We start from the raw sequence: 16,959 nt of genomic DNA on the forward strand, positions 1-16,959 counted from the left end.
AATTCCAAAACTGAAAAGTGGGGTGTGCACTATTATTCGTCCCCTTTAACTTAATACTTTGTTGCGCCACCTTTGCTGCGATTACAGCTGCAAGTCGCTTGGGGTATGTCTCTATCAGTTTTGTACATCGGGAGACTGAAATTCTTGCCCATTCTTCCTTGGCAAACAGCTGGAGCTCAGTGAGGTTTGATGGAGATCGTTTGTGAACAGCAGTTTTCAGCTCTTTCCACAGATTCTCGATTGGATCGAGGTCTGGACTTTGACTTGGCCATTCTAACACCTGGATACGTTTATTTGTGAACCATTCCATTGTAGATTTTGCTTTATGTTTGGGATCGTTGTCTTATTGGAAGACAACAAAAGTGGTTAGCACAGCAGCCTTGCAGCGCCGGAGTCCTGGGTTCAAATCCCATCAAGGACAACATCTGCAAAGAGTTTGTATGTTCTCTCTCTGTTTGCATGGGTTTCCTCCGGGTTCTCCGGTTTCCTCCCACTTTTCAAAGACATACTGATAGGGAATTTAGATTGTGAGCCTCAATGGAGACAGTGATGATAATGTGTGTAAAGCGCTGCGGAATATGTTACCGCTATATAAAAATAAAGATTATTATTTATTTATTAAATCTCCGTCCCAGCTTCAGGTATTTTGCAGACTCCAACAGGTATTCTTCAAGAATGGTTCTGTATTTGGCTCCATCCATCTTTCCATCAATTTTAGCCATCTTCCTTGTCCCTGCTGAAGAAAAGCCGGCCCAAACCATGATGCTGCCACCACCATGTTTGACAGTGGGGATGGTGTGTTCAGGGTGATGAGCTATGTTGCCTTTACGCCAAACATATCATTTGGCATTGTTGCCAAAAAGTTTTATTTTGGTTTCATCTGACCAGAGCACCTTCTTCCACATGTTTGGTGTGTCTCCCAGGTGGCTTGTTGCAAACTTTAAATGATGCTTTTTATGGATATCTTTGAAAAATGGCTTTCTTCTTGCCTCTCTTCCATAAAGGCCAGATTTGTAGTGTACGACTGATTGTTGTCCTATGGACAGACTGTCCCACCTCAGCTGTAGATCTCTGCAGTTCATCCAGAGTGATCATGGGCCTCTTGGCTGCATCTCTGATCAGTCTTCTCCTTGTTTAAGATGAAAGTTTAGAGGGACGGCCAGGTCTTGGTAGATTTGCAGTGGTATGATGTTCCTTCCATTTCAATATGATCGCTTGCACAAAGCACCTTGGGATGTTTACAGTTTTGGAAATCATTTTGTATCCAAATCCGGCTTTAAACTTCTCTACAACAGTATCACAGACCTGCCTGTTGTGTTCCTTGGTCTTCATGATGCTCTCTGTGCTTTAGACAGAACCCTGAGACTATCACAGAGCAGGTGCATTTATACGGAGACTTGATTACACACAGGTGGATTATATTTATCATCATTAGGCATTTAGGACGACATTGGATCATTCAGAGATCCACAATGAACTTCTGGAGTGAGTTTGCTGCACTGAAAGTAAAGGGGCCGAATAATATTGCACACCCCACTTTTCAGTTTTTGAATTTCCACAAAAATTAAAACTTCACAATTATGTTCCACTTGTTGTTGATTCTTCACCAAAAATTTACATTTGGTATCTTTATGTTTGAAGCATGATATGTGGGAAAAGGTTGAAAAGTTCCAGGGGTCCGGATACTTTCGCAAGGTACTGTATGTGATGTGAAGTGTGTATGTATACATGTTTGTATGTATATACATGTGTATGTGCAATGTGTGTATACATGTGTATGTGCAGTGTATGTATGTGTATGAAGCTGTCCTGGTAACAGCGATACGCGTTGAGAGTCCACTCCCCCACTACCCGCTCCTGTGTTCAGCCGCTGGCATGGTGGCTCCTTTCAGGTTACGTGTTCCTGCTTAATAGTGTCTGTATTACTTGATAGATTGGACCCTGTGCTTATTTCTCAGCACTTTTATCTTTCATAGGATCCTGTTTATGTCTTGCAGGTCTATGTGATATAGACGTCATTTATACTTTTATTGACTTGGTGCTGCGTACCATTTTCTTGCTGGTGGGTGTTTCAGTACGCTATATCTGGTGTTATTCTGTTTATTGCTTTTTCTTACACAGAGTGGGGTCTCATGTGGTGGACTGTTGTATTGTATTGTTTTTAATTGTTTTTAAACCTTGTTACCAATAAAGTTTCCTGCTTTATACAAATATATATCCCTGGTTGGTGTGCATACCTTATAGTGATGTTCTTTGTTTCTGTGGTGTATGTATGTGTATACATGTATATGTGCAGTGTGTGTGTTTGTATATACATGTGCATGTGTTGTGTGTATATATTTGTGTATGTTTATTGTGTGTGCATATACATGTGTATGTGCAGTGTGTATGTGCAGTGTGTATATACATGTGTATGTGCAGTGTGTATGTGCAGTGTATATACATGTGTATGTGCAGTGTGTATATACATGTGTATGTGCAGTGTGTATGTGCAGTGTGTATATACATGTGTATGTGCAGTGTGTATATACATGTGTATGTGCAGTGTGTATGTGCAGTGTGTATGGGCAGTGTATGTGCAATGTGTATATACATGTGTATGTGCAGTGTTTATGTGCAGTGTGTGCAGTGTGTGTGCAGTGTATGTGCAGTGTGTATGTGCAGTGTGTATATACATGTGTATGTGCAGTGTGTATGTGCAGTGTGTATGTGCAGTGTATGTGCAATGTGTATATACATGTGTATGTGCAGTGTTTGTGTGCAGTGTGTGTGCAGTGTATGTGCAGTGTGTATGTGCAGTGTGTATGTGCAGTGTGTATATACATGTGTATGTGCAGTGTGTATGTGCAGTGTGTATGTGCAGTGTATGTGCAGTGTGTGTAGTGTGTATGTGCAGTGTATGTGCAGTGTGTATGTGCAGTGTGCATGTGCAGTGTGCATGTGCAGTGTGTATATACATTTGTATGTGCAGTGTATGTGCAGTGTATGTGCAGTGTGTATATACATGTATGTGCAGTGTGTATGTGCAGGGTGTATGTGCAGTGTGTATGTGCAGTGTATGTGCAGTGTATGTGCAGTGTGTATGTGCAGTGTGTATGTGCAGTGTGCATGTGCATTCGTATGTGCAGTGTATGTGCAGTGTATGTGCAGTGTGTATATACATGTATGTGCAGTGTGTATGTGCAGTGTGTATGTGCAGTGTGTATGTGCAGTGTATATGTGCAGTGTATGTGCAGTGTGTATGTGCAGTGTGTATGTGCAGTGTGTATGTGCAGTGTGTATGTGCAGTGTATGTGCAGTGTGTATATACATGTATGTGCAGTGTATGAGCAGTGTGTATGTGCAGTGTGTATGTGCAGTGTATATGTGCAGTGTATGTGCAGTGTGTATATACATGTATGTGAAGTGTGTATGTGCAGTGTGTATGTGCAGTGTGTATGTGCAGTGTGTATGTGCAGTGTATATGTGCAGTGTATGTGCAGTGTGTATATACATGTATGTGCAGTGTGTATGAGCAGTGTGCATGAGCAGTGTGTATGTGCAGTGTGTGTGCAGTGTGCAGTGTATGAGCAGTGTGTATATGCAGTGTATGTGCAGTGTGTATGTGCAGTGTATGTGTGCAGTGTGTGCAGTGTATGAGCAGTGTGTATGTGCAGTATATATGTGCAGTGTGTGTGCAGTGTGTATGTGCAGTGTGTGTAGTGTGTATGTGCAGTGTATATATACATTTGTATGTGCAGTGTGTATATACATATGTATGTACAGTGTGTATATACATGTATGTGCAGTGTGTATGTGCAGTGTGTATGTGCAGTGTGTATGTGCAGTGTATGTGCAGTGTGTATGTGCAGTGTGTATGTGCAGTGTATATGTGCAGTGCATGTGCAGTGTGTATGTGCAGTGTATGTGCAGTGTGTATGTGCAGTGTGTATGTGCAGTGTGTATGTGCAGTGTGTATATACATGTATGTGCAGTGTGTACGAGCAATGTGTATGAGCAGTGTGTATGTGCAGTGTATATGTGCAGTGTATGTGCAGTGTGTATATACATGTATGTGCAGTGTGTATGTGCAGTGTATGAGCAGTGTGTATGTGCAGTGTGTATGTGCAGTGTGTATGTGCAGTGTATGTGTGCAGTGTATGTGCAGTGTGTATATACATGTATGTGCAGTGTGTATGAGCAGTGTGCATGAGCAGTGTGTATGTGCAGTGTATGTGTGCAGTGTGTGCAGTGTATGAGCAGTGTGTATGTGCAGTATATATGTGCAGTGTGTGTGCAGTGTGTATGTGCAGTGTGTGTAGTGTGTATGTGCAGTGTATATATACATTTGTATGTGCAGTGTGTATATACATGTGTATGTACAGTGTGTATATACATGTATGTGCAGTGTGTATGTGCAGTGTGTATGTGCAGTGTATGTGCAGTATGTATGTGCAGTGTGTATGTGCAGTGTATATGTGCAGTGTGTATCTGCAGTGTGTATGTGCAGTGTATGTGCAGTGTGTATGTGCAGTGTGTATGTGCAGTGTATGTGCAGTGTGTATATACATGTATGTGCAGTGTGTATGTGCAGTGTATGAGCAGTGTGTATGTGCAGTGTGTATGTGCAGTGTGTATGTGCAGTGTATATGTGCAGTGTATGTGCAGTGTGTATATACATGTATGTGCAGTGTGTATGTGCAGTGTATGAGCAGTGTGTATGAGCAGTGTGTATGTGCAGTGTATATGTGCAGTGTATGTGCAGTGTGTATATACATGTATGTGCAGTGTGTATGTGCAGTGTATGAGCAGTGTGTATGTGCAGTGTGTATGTGCAGTGTGTATGTGCAGTGTATATGTGCAGTGTATGTGCAGTGTGTATATACATGTATGTGCAGTGTGTATGAGCAGTGTGCATGAGCAGTGTGTATGTGCAGTGTGTGTGCAGTGTGCAGTGTATGAGCAGTGTGTATGTGCAGTGTGTATATGCAGTGTATGTGTGCAGTGTGTGCAGTGTATGAGCAGTGTGTATGTGCAGTATGTATGTGCAGTGTGTGCAGTGTGTATGTGCAGTGTGTAGTGTGTATGTGCAGTGTGTGTGCAGTGTGTATATACATGTATGTGCAGTGTGTATGTGCAGTGTGTATGAGCAGTGTGTATGTGCAGTGTGTGTGCAGTGTATGAGCAGTGTGTATGTGCAGTGTGTATGTGCAGTGTATGTGTGCAGTGTGTGCAGTTTATGAGCAGTGTGTATGTGCAGTATATATGTGCAGTGTGTGTGCAGTGTGTATGTGCAGTGTGTGTAGTGTGTATGTGCAGTGTATATATACATTTGTATGTGCAGTGTGTATATACATGTGTATGTACAGTGTGTATATACATGTATGTGCAGTGTGTGTGCAGTGTATGAGCAGTGTGTGTATGTGATGACATGATTGTATTTGAATACATGTTGACTTTCTGTTCAAGAATAAATATGTATTGTTGCACATAGAAAACATAAGACATCCACTGGAAATAAGCCCTAACCCGTATTTGGGAGCAAAAATAATATAAGACCCTGTTTTGCTTTCGGGTAAACATAGTACATGTGCCATATACATAATCTATCGCCGGGGAAGTCACTGCTATGTAGGTTTTCCTTTAATTTTGCAATGCCAAATTCCCAGTAAAGTTCCCCTATTAGTGAATTATTCTACAATGTCAGGTGTGCTGTGTCCAATGCCCAGAGAGGGGCTGGGACACTCGGTGCAGGCAGTGCAGGCAGGCAGTGCAGGCAGTGTGAGGACTTCCAGGGATCGCAGGCTGCACACACATCTCCTCTGCAGCATCTTCTCCCAGGGAGCCATGGAGTAGTCTCCAGAAAGCCAGACATGGAGCCTCTGTATAATCAGCCTGTGGACAATGACACAAGTGACAATGGGATATTTTGTGAGGTCACAGAGACTGGAGCCATCATCAGCTGTTTAGGGGACTACAACCACAATACAACTCTCCCTGGTAAAGGTATGTGTGCTGCTTTCTGTATAATAAAGCATAGATCTGGTGACAGATGGGCAAATTGCTATATGAAACTACAAGTCACAGCATGCCTAGTATAGAAGAGACCTTGTTGACTTCTCAATGTTTATTTAGTATTTCTTCTGTACTGTTTGTGTATTGTGCAATCATGTAAAATATCAAACTATGGAAGTAATATTGGTACATTGGCATCAAACATTATGTATCTGCTCAGTGTAACATTATACATGAAGACTTAAAGTATAAACTTTTGGGGGTGCAATCGATTCTTCTTTGATCTTTTAGTACAGAGATAAGCTCGTCAGGCATTGCAGGGCTGAGTTTGTGTAGGTGAATCTAATAGTCACAACTTTGCCATCGTGCTGTCATACACAGCCATGTAGCAGAGCTGAATTTGGTCGACAGCTCTTTGCCACATCAGAATCTGTTGCACAAACGTTACATCACCAGGCAGTTTAATAACAAACACAACTCTGCTTCATCTGAACCTCGCTGTATGGATAATTGTACGGACAGGTGCAGCGTGTTTTCGGTGAGATCGGATCTCACGCGGAACAATGTTTTGCTATTGGTCTGTGCACATGTTAAGTTTTTTCCTCGGAGAAATCGCAGCGAGTCCATGTTTGATCTGATATTTGGATCGCAGTCAGCTATGCAAGTCAATGAGTCTGTGGAAAACATCTGACTGCACTCAGATGACATCTGAATGCAGTGCGATTTTCGCAGACTGTCCGAATGGAGAAGACGGAGACATTTTCTTGTCCATCTTCTCATCCGTGAGAATCGGTTCACACTTTGATCAGACTGGTAGCGGCCTGACCCTCTGGGACAAGAGAATCTACAGCCGACTGCGCCTGCCCCAAGGCTGAGTTCACATATGTCCATTGAATCAGGCTCTGTTTTTTGAGCGTGATGCAACTCAGCAGATCATAACTGTTGGCAAAACTAATGATAAAATGCGTACTATCATAGGGGGGATCCCAGCATAACATGAAATGTGATCAGACCCCCGGATGGTGCATACACCTGTCCGGCTAAAAAAACTGATGTGCCGATCAGATGGAAATGATCCCAATGCAAATCATTTTTGTTAATAGATGGAAACAATGATGCCTCGCCGGCCATATGTGAAGCCAGCCTAAAAAGTGGTGATTAGGACGGTTACCATCTACAAAGCCATAATGCCACATTAACCCATTTTTCTGTTCCAGATTTGCACCACGCAGTGAGGATTTTCCTGTATTCTTTGATTTTTCTTCTTGGTGTTCTGGGCAACAGCTTGGTTATAGTGGTGCTGATAAGGAACCAGAGGATGAGGACGGTCACTAACATCTTCTTACTGTCCCTGGCAGTCAGCGATCTCATGCTCTGCCTTTTCTGCATACCCTTCACCCTTATTCCTAATTTGCTGGAGGACTTTATATTTGGTAGCACAATCTGCAGCGCTGCTAACTATTTCATGGGTAAGTAAGTGAACCAGTTCTATCCAAGAAGCAGACCTGATCTTGCTCCAAAGTTAGGGGCGACCATATATTATGTGAGCAAACTGTTTATGAGACTGGAAAAAGAGGTTAGAATTATCCCGCTCTTTCCTTCTCCGGGATCAATAATGCATATAAATACTTTGGCCAAGGCAGAGACCTTTGTCGGCGCCTCCCGCTACCTTCTCAGAAGGGAGAGGGGAATACATTGCTCCTGGACACCTGTGGTAGCACCTTATCTCTCTAGAAAGCAGATGATTGGCCATGTTTAGAGGACCTGTCACTCGCCATAAATATGTATTTTTTTAACTGGTATAAACGCCTCTTTTGTCCTGAATCTGGCGTTGGTTATTTTTCGTTCTCGCCCCTCTCTGATCCTGAGATATGACCCCTCTTTCCTGTATGTAAAGCTAATCTTTTTCACCAACTGGGCGTGATTCTCAACTCTTCTCAATGGGGGTCTTCCTGAGAACCACGCCCAGTTCACTAACTAGTTATATGCAAAGAAGAATGAGCCATGTCTTAGGCCAGTCCCACACGTCCAGATAATTCTGGTACCGGAAAAAATCAGTACCGGAATTATCCGTGTCCGTGTGCCCCTGCGTTTCTGTGGCACATCAGTGTGCCCACTGGGTACCACACGCATCATGCAGTAGACAGCGCTAAAGTTTAGCGCTGTCCCCTGCATTGTGCTGTAGCCGCGATTCATATTTCTGTGCAGCAGCGTTTGCTGTAAAGAAGATATGAATAATCCATTTTTTTGTGTGGTTTTTTGTGTATAAAATAAAGGTCCATGTCACCACCCCCTGTGCAACACCCCCCCCGCTGTTCTGAAAATACTCACCCAGCTCCCTCGTTGGCTGTCGCTGCTTCCTGTCCTGGCCGCACCTTCTACTGTATGCGGTCATGTGGGGCCGCTCATTTACAGTAATGAATATGCGGCTCCACCCCTATGGGAGGTGGAGCCGCATATTCATGACTGTAATCGGCGGCCCCACGTGACCGCATACAGTAGAAGGTGCCGCCAGGACAGGAAGCAGCGACAGCCAACGAGGGAGCTGGATGAGTATTTTAAGAACAGCGGGGGGCGCACAGGGGGTGGGAGGGCGGTGGGCACATAGATCTTTATTTTAAACACGATTATTCATATCTTCTCTACAGCAAACGCTGCTGCAGGGAAGATATGAATCGCGGCTTCAGCACCAGTGGGGGGGACAGCGCTTAATGTAGCACTGTCTCCTGCACGGCACACGGACTGCACACGGACAACGTCCGTGTGTGTTTTACACGGACCCATTGACTTTAATGGGTCCGTGTAATACGTGCGCTCCCACGAACACTGACATGTCTCCGTGTTTGGCACACGGAGACACGGTCCGCAAAAAATCACTGACATCTGCACAGATGCATTGATTTTAATGTGTGTACGTGTGTCAGTGGCTCCGGTACGTGAGGAAACTGTCACCTCACGTACCGGAGCCACTGACGTGTGAAACCGGCCTTAGGAACGGAGAAGGGCTGGAACAAAATATAAAGAACATCGGATTCAGGAGGACAGCGGCATTTACACCAGGTAAAAGGAATACATGTTTATGGCAGGTGACAGGTCTTCTTTAAATTCAACATGCCTGATACTTTGCCCTTTAAATTGTTGTTGGGGGACATTAAGACAAGCATCAATACAATAAATGATCGATCGCCCATAGCAGATCTGGCTGACATTTGTATAGTGGGTTCGGTCACCTCAAAGGAAACCCAACATGAGCAAAAATGCTATTTCCTTGCGGATATAGGGTTAATCTGAAGGTATATAGCAATAAAATGCCACCACGGAAAGCAAAACTACCAGAAGAGAATGTTATTTCCTTTTTCCGAGAGCCGCCAGCTTTCAGTCATGGGACAACACGGAGCAGCTACAGTCACCGCTCACTATACTGTGAGCACGGCGGTAAGCACGCCCCAAAATTTCAATTGACAGTTCTCTGTGCAAATCTAGCAAAGTCCTGGGGCGTCCTTGCTGCCTCTGCATGCAGTATAGTGAGCAGTGACTGTTTACACTGCATACAATGACTCTATGACTGAAAGCCGGCGGCTCCTGGGAGGATATACCGTAATTTCATTTTCTCCCATTAGCTGTGCTTTCAGTGATGCGGCCAGGCAGCATTTGTAATGTTATTTACCAGCAGAATAATTCTATATCTGCAGGTAAATAGCGTTTTAACACGTGACTCGTTCCCTGAAATGAAATGACTTTTGTGAATATTCGAGTTCAAGAGAATCTTGCAAAGACTGGAAAAAGAACTCCGTCTATGCTACATCTGCACACATGGGAATGTGCTCCTAACTGCATTAGCTTTTGGGCTGCCCACTAGATATCATTATCTTCATATCATATAGTGAACACATAAGACCATTACAGAGACGAGCAATCAAAATAAAAAGCAAATTGGAGAAGAAAATAGAAATAATGACATGCTTCAATGGCAGTGGGACATTTCTGTGAAGGGTATGTTGGTAATGAGTTATACACCGCTCATGCAGTATTGAACCCCTTGAACCAATGCAATATGTGTAATTAAATCCATATAGCGGCATTAATCCCTGTGGAGCAAAATGATATAATGGCGACTTTATCTGTTATTATAGCTTGCAATATACAAGAATAACACAAACCTGATCCTGGGGTGGAATGGTTCTGTAATTGTGGTGTCTGCCGGAAATTGTGGGAATACAGAGCACCATAGAAGTCTCCGGCCACTGTGTTATGGCTCCATACAGCTGTGTGAAAAAGTGTTTGCCCCCTTCCCGATTTCCTATTCCTTTGCATGTTTGTTTCAGATCACCAAACAAATTTAAATATTAGACAAAGAAAAAAAAGTAATTACAGAATGCAGTTTTTTTAAAAGTAAGGTCTTTATTATTAAGGGAAAAAGAAATCCAAACCTAAAGGGCTCTGTCTGAAAAAGTGATTGCCCCTCCCCATACACCTTTAACCCCTTTACTCCCCAAGGTGGTTGGCACGTTAAAGGGAACTTGTCACCAAGCTAGGCTGATATGAGATGCGGCCACCGCCTTTTAGGACTTATATAGAGCATTCTATAATTCTGTATATCAGCCCCCTACAAGACCTGTAAGAGAAGAAAATAACTTTTATTATACTCACCTGCTGGACGGTCTGGTCCAAGGGGTGTCGCTCTTCTTGGTCCGGCACCCCCCATCTTCTTGGTTCTTCTTGGTTCATGTGGATGACGCTCCCCTGCATCATCCACACAGTCTGTTCGGCATCACGCTCATGCGCAGGCGCACTTATTTGTCCTGTTGAGGGCAGAGCAAAGTACTGCAGTGCGCAGGTGCCATGAAAGGTCCTGCACCTGTGCACTGCTTGATTTTGCTCTGCCCTTAAAGGGACACTGTCACCTGAATTTGGAGGGAACAATCTTCAGCCATGGAGGCGGGGTTTTTGCGTGTTTGATTCACCCTTTCCTTACCCGCTGGCTGCATGCTGGCTGCAATATTGGATTGAAGTTCATTCTCTGTCCTCCGTAGTACATGCCTGCACAAGGTGCAATCTTGCCTTGCACAGGCGTGTACTATGGAGGACAGAGAATGAACTTCAATCCAGTATTGCAGCCAGCATGCAGCCAGCGGGTAAGGAAAGGGTGAATCAAACACCCAAAAACCCCGCCTCCCTGGCTGAAGATTGTTCCCTCCAAATTCAGGTGACAGTGTCCCTTTAACAGGGCAGATAAGTGTGCCGGTGCAGGACCAGACTGTGTGGATGATGCAGGGACGCGTCATCCACAAGAACCAAGAAGATGGAAGGCGCCGGACCAAGAAAAGTGACACCCCTCGGATCGGACCACCCTGCAAGTGAGTATAATAGAAGTTATTTTTCTTCTCTTGCAGGTTGGGTTGGTGGCTTATATACATCATTATAGAATGCTGTATATTATTCCTGAAAGGAATAAAGGCCGTAATATGCAGAAAAGTCCCCAAAATAGTGGTCGGTATCTCATCCGTAGGCAGGGTGTGTCAGCGTATTTTGCGCATGACATCCTCCGTATGTAATCCGTATCCGTATGCAATCCGTACTGCGAGATTTTCTCGCAGGCTTGCAAAACCGACATACGGACATACAATGGATCCATGTTCTCAAAAAATCGTAAAAATATATATATATATATCTAATATATAATTGCCTAGAATACTACTTCCTGCAATTTGTGCCAACTTCCGTGGCTTTGTCCGGAGCTAATGTCCGGAGCTAATGTCTGGAGCTAATGTGCGGACCTAATGTCCGGAGCTAATGTCCGGAGATTAATTGCCTAGAATACTACTTCCTGCAATTTGTGCCAACTTCCGTGGCTTTGTCCGGAGCTAATGTCCGGAGCTAATGTCTGGAGCTAATGTGCGGACCTAATGTCCGGAGCTAATGTCCGGAGCTAACGTCCGGAGCTAATGTCCGGAGATAAGTGACGTCAACAGTGTCCAGTGTCTGATTGGTTCACATAAGACTTGCCATCAGTTCCTAAAATGCAAAAAGTGCTTTCATCACTAAATAGCACTTTTTCCCACTCCTCCTTCCTCCATTTTAACTATTTCAATGCCCACAGTTTTCGCCTTTGTTTTTGTATGGCTGTCATCAATGGCTTCTTTCGGGCCTTGCACCCTCTCAATCCTGCTTCCAAACATCTCTTCCTAACAGTTGATGTTGCTACCTCAATATTGCACTTTTCTTGCCATTCTCGCAGAAGCTGAGGAGAGGTGAGCTTTCGATTGGCAAGGGATGTTCTTATCAGTACTCTATCCTCCCTTTTTAGTTGACTTTCTGGGCCGACCAGATCTGGGCCTGTCCTGGGTGATTCCAAGCTGCTTATGTTTCTGCAAAATTCTTACGACTGTGCTCTGATTACAGCCAACCTTCCTTGTGATCTGGGGGCCAGTATAACCCTCTTCATGTAGCACCACAACTCGCACACGATCCTCCGCTGACAAAAATCTGAAGGCTCCCATCATAAAACTCTACAGTATGATCACTAGATCGACCAACAGGTAACACAAACAAAGCAGCAGATGTGATGCAATGTAATGCAATGTGATTGGCTGCCATATCCCGGTTATGATTGGTCACAAGAACCTCATCTGTGATTGGCTCATTTTGGATCTGAAGCTGTACAATGTTTAGTTCTGCTTTCAATTCCCATATTGTTGCAATAATTTCAGGCAAACCTGCTTCAAAAGCTAAAAATATTACAGGGACAGAATGCAAAATTGTATTCTGAACAAAACGATATATAATATGTCATATTAGCATCAAAAATATTCAATAGAAAACGTTTAAAACTTGAAAAATCAATCAATTTATCCTATGCAGGACTTTTGAACACCTATGCAGTGAGACACATATGTTTAAAAGCCGGTAATTCAATTGCTGGCTTTTCCTATCTCCTTCTCAAACCCGACATAATATGAGACATGGTTTACATACAGTAAACCATCTCATATCCCTTTTTTTTTGTGCATATTCCACACTACTAATGTTAGTAGTGTGTATGTGCAAAATTTGGGCGCTCCAGCTGTTATTTTAAAGGGTTAAATCGCGGAAAAAATTGGCGTGGGCTCCCGCGCAATTTTCTCCGCCAGAATGGTAAAGCCAGTGACTGAGGGCAGATATTAATAGCCTGGAGAGGGTCCATGGTTATTGCCCCCCCCCCCGGCTAAAAACATCTGCCCCCAGCCACCCCAGAAAAGGCACATCTGGAAGATGCGCCTATTCTGGCACTTGGCCACTCTCTTCCCATTCCCGTGTAGCGGTGGGATATGGGGTAATGAAGGGTTAATGCCACCTTGCTATTGTAAGGTGGCATTAAGCCAGATTAATAATGGAGAGGCGTCAATTATGACACCTATCCATTATTAATCGAATAGTATGAAATGGTTAAAAAACACACACACACACATTATTACAAAGTCTTTTACTGAAATAAATACACAGGTTTTTGTAATATTTTATTATATTGGTAATCCACCTGAAGACTCGCGTTCTGTAAAAAAGGTAAAATAAAAAAAACAATATCCCATACCTTCCGTCGTTCTGTCACGTCCAACGATGTAAATCCATCTGAAGGGGTTAACTAATTTTACAAGCAGGAGCTCCGCTAATGCAGCTGTGCTCCTGCCAGTAAAACCTGTTGTGAATTCTGTTGTCGAACTCCCTCGTGTGGTTGTGAATGGTACTTCGGCGAGTTCTGTCTATGGGCTCCCTCTGGTGGCTATGAGTGAAGCTGCTGCTTCTGAGGTTCCTTACACAGGTGACGTGGTTTATCCTTTGGTTGGCTTCTCTATTTAACTCCACTCAGATCGTTACTCCATGCCAGCTGTCAATGTTTTAGCATTGGTTCAGTTCGCTCCTGGATCTGCCTGGTGACCTGTCTTCTCCTGCAGAAGCTAAGTTCCTTATTGTTATTTTTGCTCATTGTTTCTTTGTCCAGCTGGTTATCATGATTTTGTCTTGCTAGCTGGAAGCTCTGGGATGCAGAGTGGCCCCCCCCCCCGCACCGTGAGTCGGTGCGGAGGTCTTTTTTGCACACTCAGCGTGGTCTTTTGTAGGTTTTTGTGCTGACCGCAAAGATTCCTTTCCTATCCTCTGTCTATTTAGTAAGTCTGGCCTCTCTTTGCTGAAACCTATTTCATTTCTGCGTTTGTGACTTTCATCTTTTCTCACAGTCATTATATGTGGGGGGCTGCCTATTCCTTTGGGGAATTTCTTTGAGGCAAGGTAGGCTTTATTTTCTATCTCTAGGGCTGTGACGAGGCGCCTAGGGAGCGTCAGGAGCGCTCCACGGCTATTTTTAGTGTGTGAGATAGGATTAGGGCTTGCGGTCAGCAGAGCTCGTCCTGTATGAGTTTAACTATCAGGTCGGGTGCTCCTAACCACCAGGTCATAACAGTACAGCTGGCCCAAAGTATTAATGCATCTCAATAGAGGGATAAGAGGACTTCTGAGACCATTTTTTTTTCTTTGCACTGTGTTTTGTCTTTCTTTTCCCCTAGACCTTTGGGTGGTTCAGTACACAGGTGTACAGATGGACATTCAGGGTCTATCCTCTTGTGTGGATCATCTCACTGCAAGGGTACAAAACATTCAAGATTTTGTGGTTCACAATCCTATGTTAGAGCCTAGAATTCCAATCCTGATTTATTTTCTGGGGATAGATCTAGATTCTTGAATTTCAAAAATAATTGTAAACTGTTTCTAGCTTTGAAAACCCCGCTCCTCTGGTGACCCCGTTCAACAAGCAAAAATCATAATTTCTTTGTTGCATGGTGACCCTCAAGACTGGGCATTTTCCCTTGCACCAGGAGATCCTGCATTGTAGATGTAGATGTGTTTTTTCTGGCGCTTGGATTGCTTTATGATGAACCAAATTCAGTGGATCAGGCAGAGAAAATCTTGCTGGCTTTGTGTCAGGGTCAAGATGAAGCGGAGGTGCACTGTCAGAAGTTTAGGAAGTGGTCTGTGCTTACTCAGTGGAGCAGAACAATATTGTATCATACAATTAGGTTCTGTAGAAGGACGTAGATCTGGGGATTTATTATGATGGAATATAGGCTGAACTGGATGGACAAATGTCTTTTTTCGGCCTTACTAACTATGTTACTATGTTACTATGTATGAATGAATGTGCCCTGGCGGCAATTTTCAGAAAGGGTCTTTCTGAAGCCCTTAAGGATGTCATGGTGGGATTTCCCACGCCTGCTGGTCTGAATGAGTCTATGTCCTTGGCCATTCAGATCGATCGGCGCATGCATGAGCGCAAAGCTGTGCACCATCTGGCGGTATTCTCTGAGCATAGGCCTGAGCCTATGCAATGTGATAGGACTTTGACTAGAGCTCAACGGCAAGAACACAGACGTCGGAACGGGCTGTGTTTTTACTGTGGTGAATCCACTCATGCTATCTCCGATTGTCCTAAGCGCACTAAGCGGTTCGCTAGGTCTGCCACCATTGGTACGGTACAGTCTAAATTTCTTTTGTCCGTTACTCTGATTTGCTCTCTGTCGTCCTATTCTGTAATGGCATTTGTGGATTCAGGCGCTGCCCTGAATTTGATGGACTTGGAGTTTGCCAGGCGCTGTGGTTTTTTCTTGGAGCCCTTGCAGTATCCTATTCCATTGAGAGGAATTGATGCTACGCCTTTGGCCAAGAATAAGCCTCAGTACTGGACTCAATTGACCATGTGCATGGCTCCTGCATATCAGGAGGATATTCGCTTTTTGGTGTTGCATAATCTGCATGATGTGGTCGTTTTGGGGTTGCCATGGCTACAGGTCCATAATCCAGTGTTGGATTGGAAATCTATGTCTGTGTCCAGCTGGGGTTGTCAGGGGGTACATGGTGATGTTCCATTGCTGTCAATTTCGCCTTCCACTCCTTCTGAAGTCCCTGAATTTTTATCAGATTACCGGGATGTATTTGAAGAGCCCAAATCTGGTGCCCTACCTCCTCATAGGGATTGCGACTGTGCTATTAATTTGATTCCTGGTAGTAAGTTTCCTAAGGGCCGTCTGTTTAATTTATCTGTGCCAGAGCACGCCGCCATGCGGAGTTATATAAAGGAATCCTTGGAGAAGGGTCATATTCGTCCGTCGTCGTCACCATTGGGAGCAGGGTTCTTTTTTGTTGCCAAGAAGGATGGTTCTTTGAGACCTTGTATTGATTACCGCCTTCTTAATAAGATCACAGTCAAATTTCAGTATCCTTTGCCGCTGCTGTCTGATTTATTTGCTCAGATTAAGGGGGCTAGTTGGTTCACCAAGATAGATCTTCGAGGGGCGTATAATCTTGTGCGAATTAAACAGGGTGATGAATGGAAAACAGCATTTAATACGCCCGAGGGCCATTTTGAGTGCCTGGTTATGCCATTCGGGCTTTCTAATGCTCCATCTGTGTTTCAGTCCTTTATGCATGACATCTTCCGAGAGTACCTGGATAGATTTATGATTGTTTATTTGGATGACATTTTGGTCTTTTCGGATGATTGGGAGTCTCATGTGAAGCAGGTCAGAATGGTGTTCCAGGTCCTTCGTGCGAATTCCTTGTTTGTGAAGGGGTCAAAGTGTCTCTTTGGAGTTCAGAAGGTTTCATTTTTGGGTTTCATTTTTTCCCCTTCTACTATCGAGATGGACCCTGTTAAAGTTCAGGCCATTTACGATTGGACTCAGCCGACATCTGTGAAAAGCTTGCAGAAGTTCCTGGGCTTTGCTAATTTTTATCGTCGCTTTATCGCTAACTTTTCCAGTATTGCTAAACCGTTGACTGATTTGACCAAGAAAGGTGCTGATGTGGTCAATTCCTCCTCTGCGGCTGTAGCGGCTTCTGAAATTGGAGCAGGGGCTGTTTTGTCGCAAAGAAGTTCTGATGCCTTGTGATGAAACCCTGTGCCTTCTTTTCTAGAAAATTCTCGCCTGCTGAGCG

At 43.9% G+C, this 16,959-nt stretch overlaps 1 protein-coding gene and 1 long non-coding RNA gene across 2 annotated transcripts in view; one reads left to right on the forward strand and one right to left on the reverse strand.

The window, feature by feature from the left end:
• Positions 1–5,741: 5,741 nt before the first annotated feature.
• Positions 5,742–16,959, reverse strand: part of LOC138658329 (uncharacterized) — a 63,149-nt gene continuing 51,931 nt past the window's right edge. The window contains exon 3 of the long non-coding RNA XR_011317450.1: positions 5,742–5,874. This is a non-coding gene — a long non-coding RNA (uncharacterized lncRNA). The remainder of the gene's footprint in view (positions 5,875–16,959) is intronic.
• CCKAR (cholecystokinin A receptor) overlaps positions 5,769–16,959 on the forward strand; it is a 150,123-nt gene continuing 138,932 nt past the window's right edge. The window contains exons 1-2 of the mRNA XM_069745795.1: positions 5,769–5,985; positions 7,212–7,463. Of these exons, the coding sequence (XP_069601896.1) occupies positions 5,853–5,985; positions 7,212–7,463 (385 nt within the window). The 5' untranslated portion in view covers positions 5,769–5,852. The remainder of the gene's footprint in view (positions 5,986–7,211; positions 7,464–16,959) is intronic.

Source organism: Ranitomeya imitator, chromosome 1 (assembly GCF_032444005.1).
Source record: "Ranitomeya imitator isolate aRanImi1 chromosome 1, aRanImi1.pri, whole genome shotgun sequence".
NCBI lineage: Eukaryota > Metazoa > Chordata > Amphibia > Anura > Dendrobatidae > Ranitomeya > Ranitomeya imitator.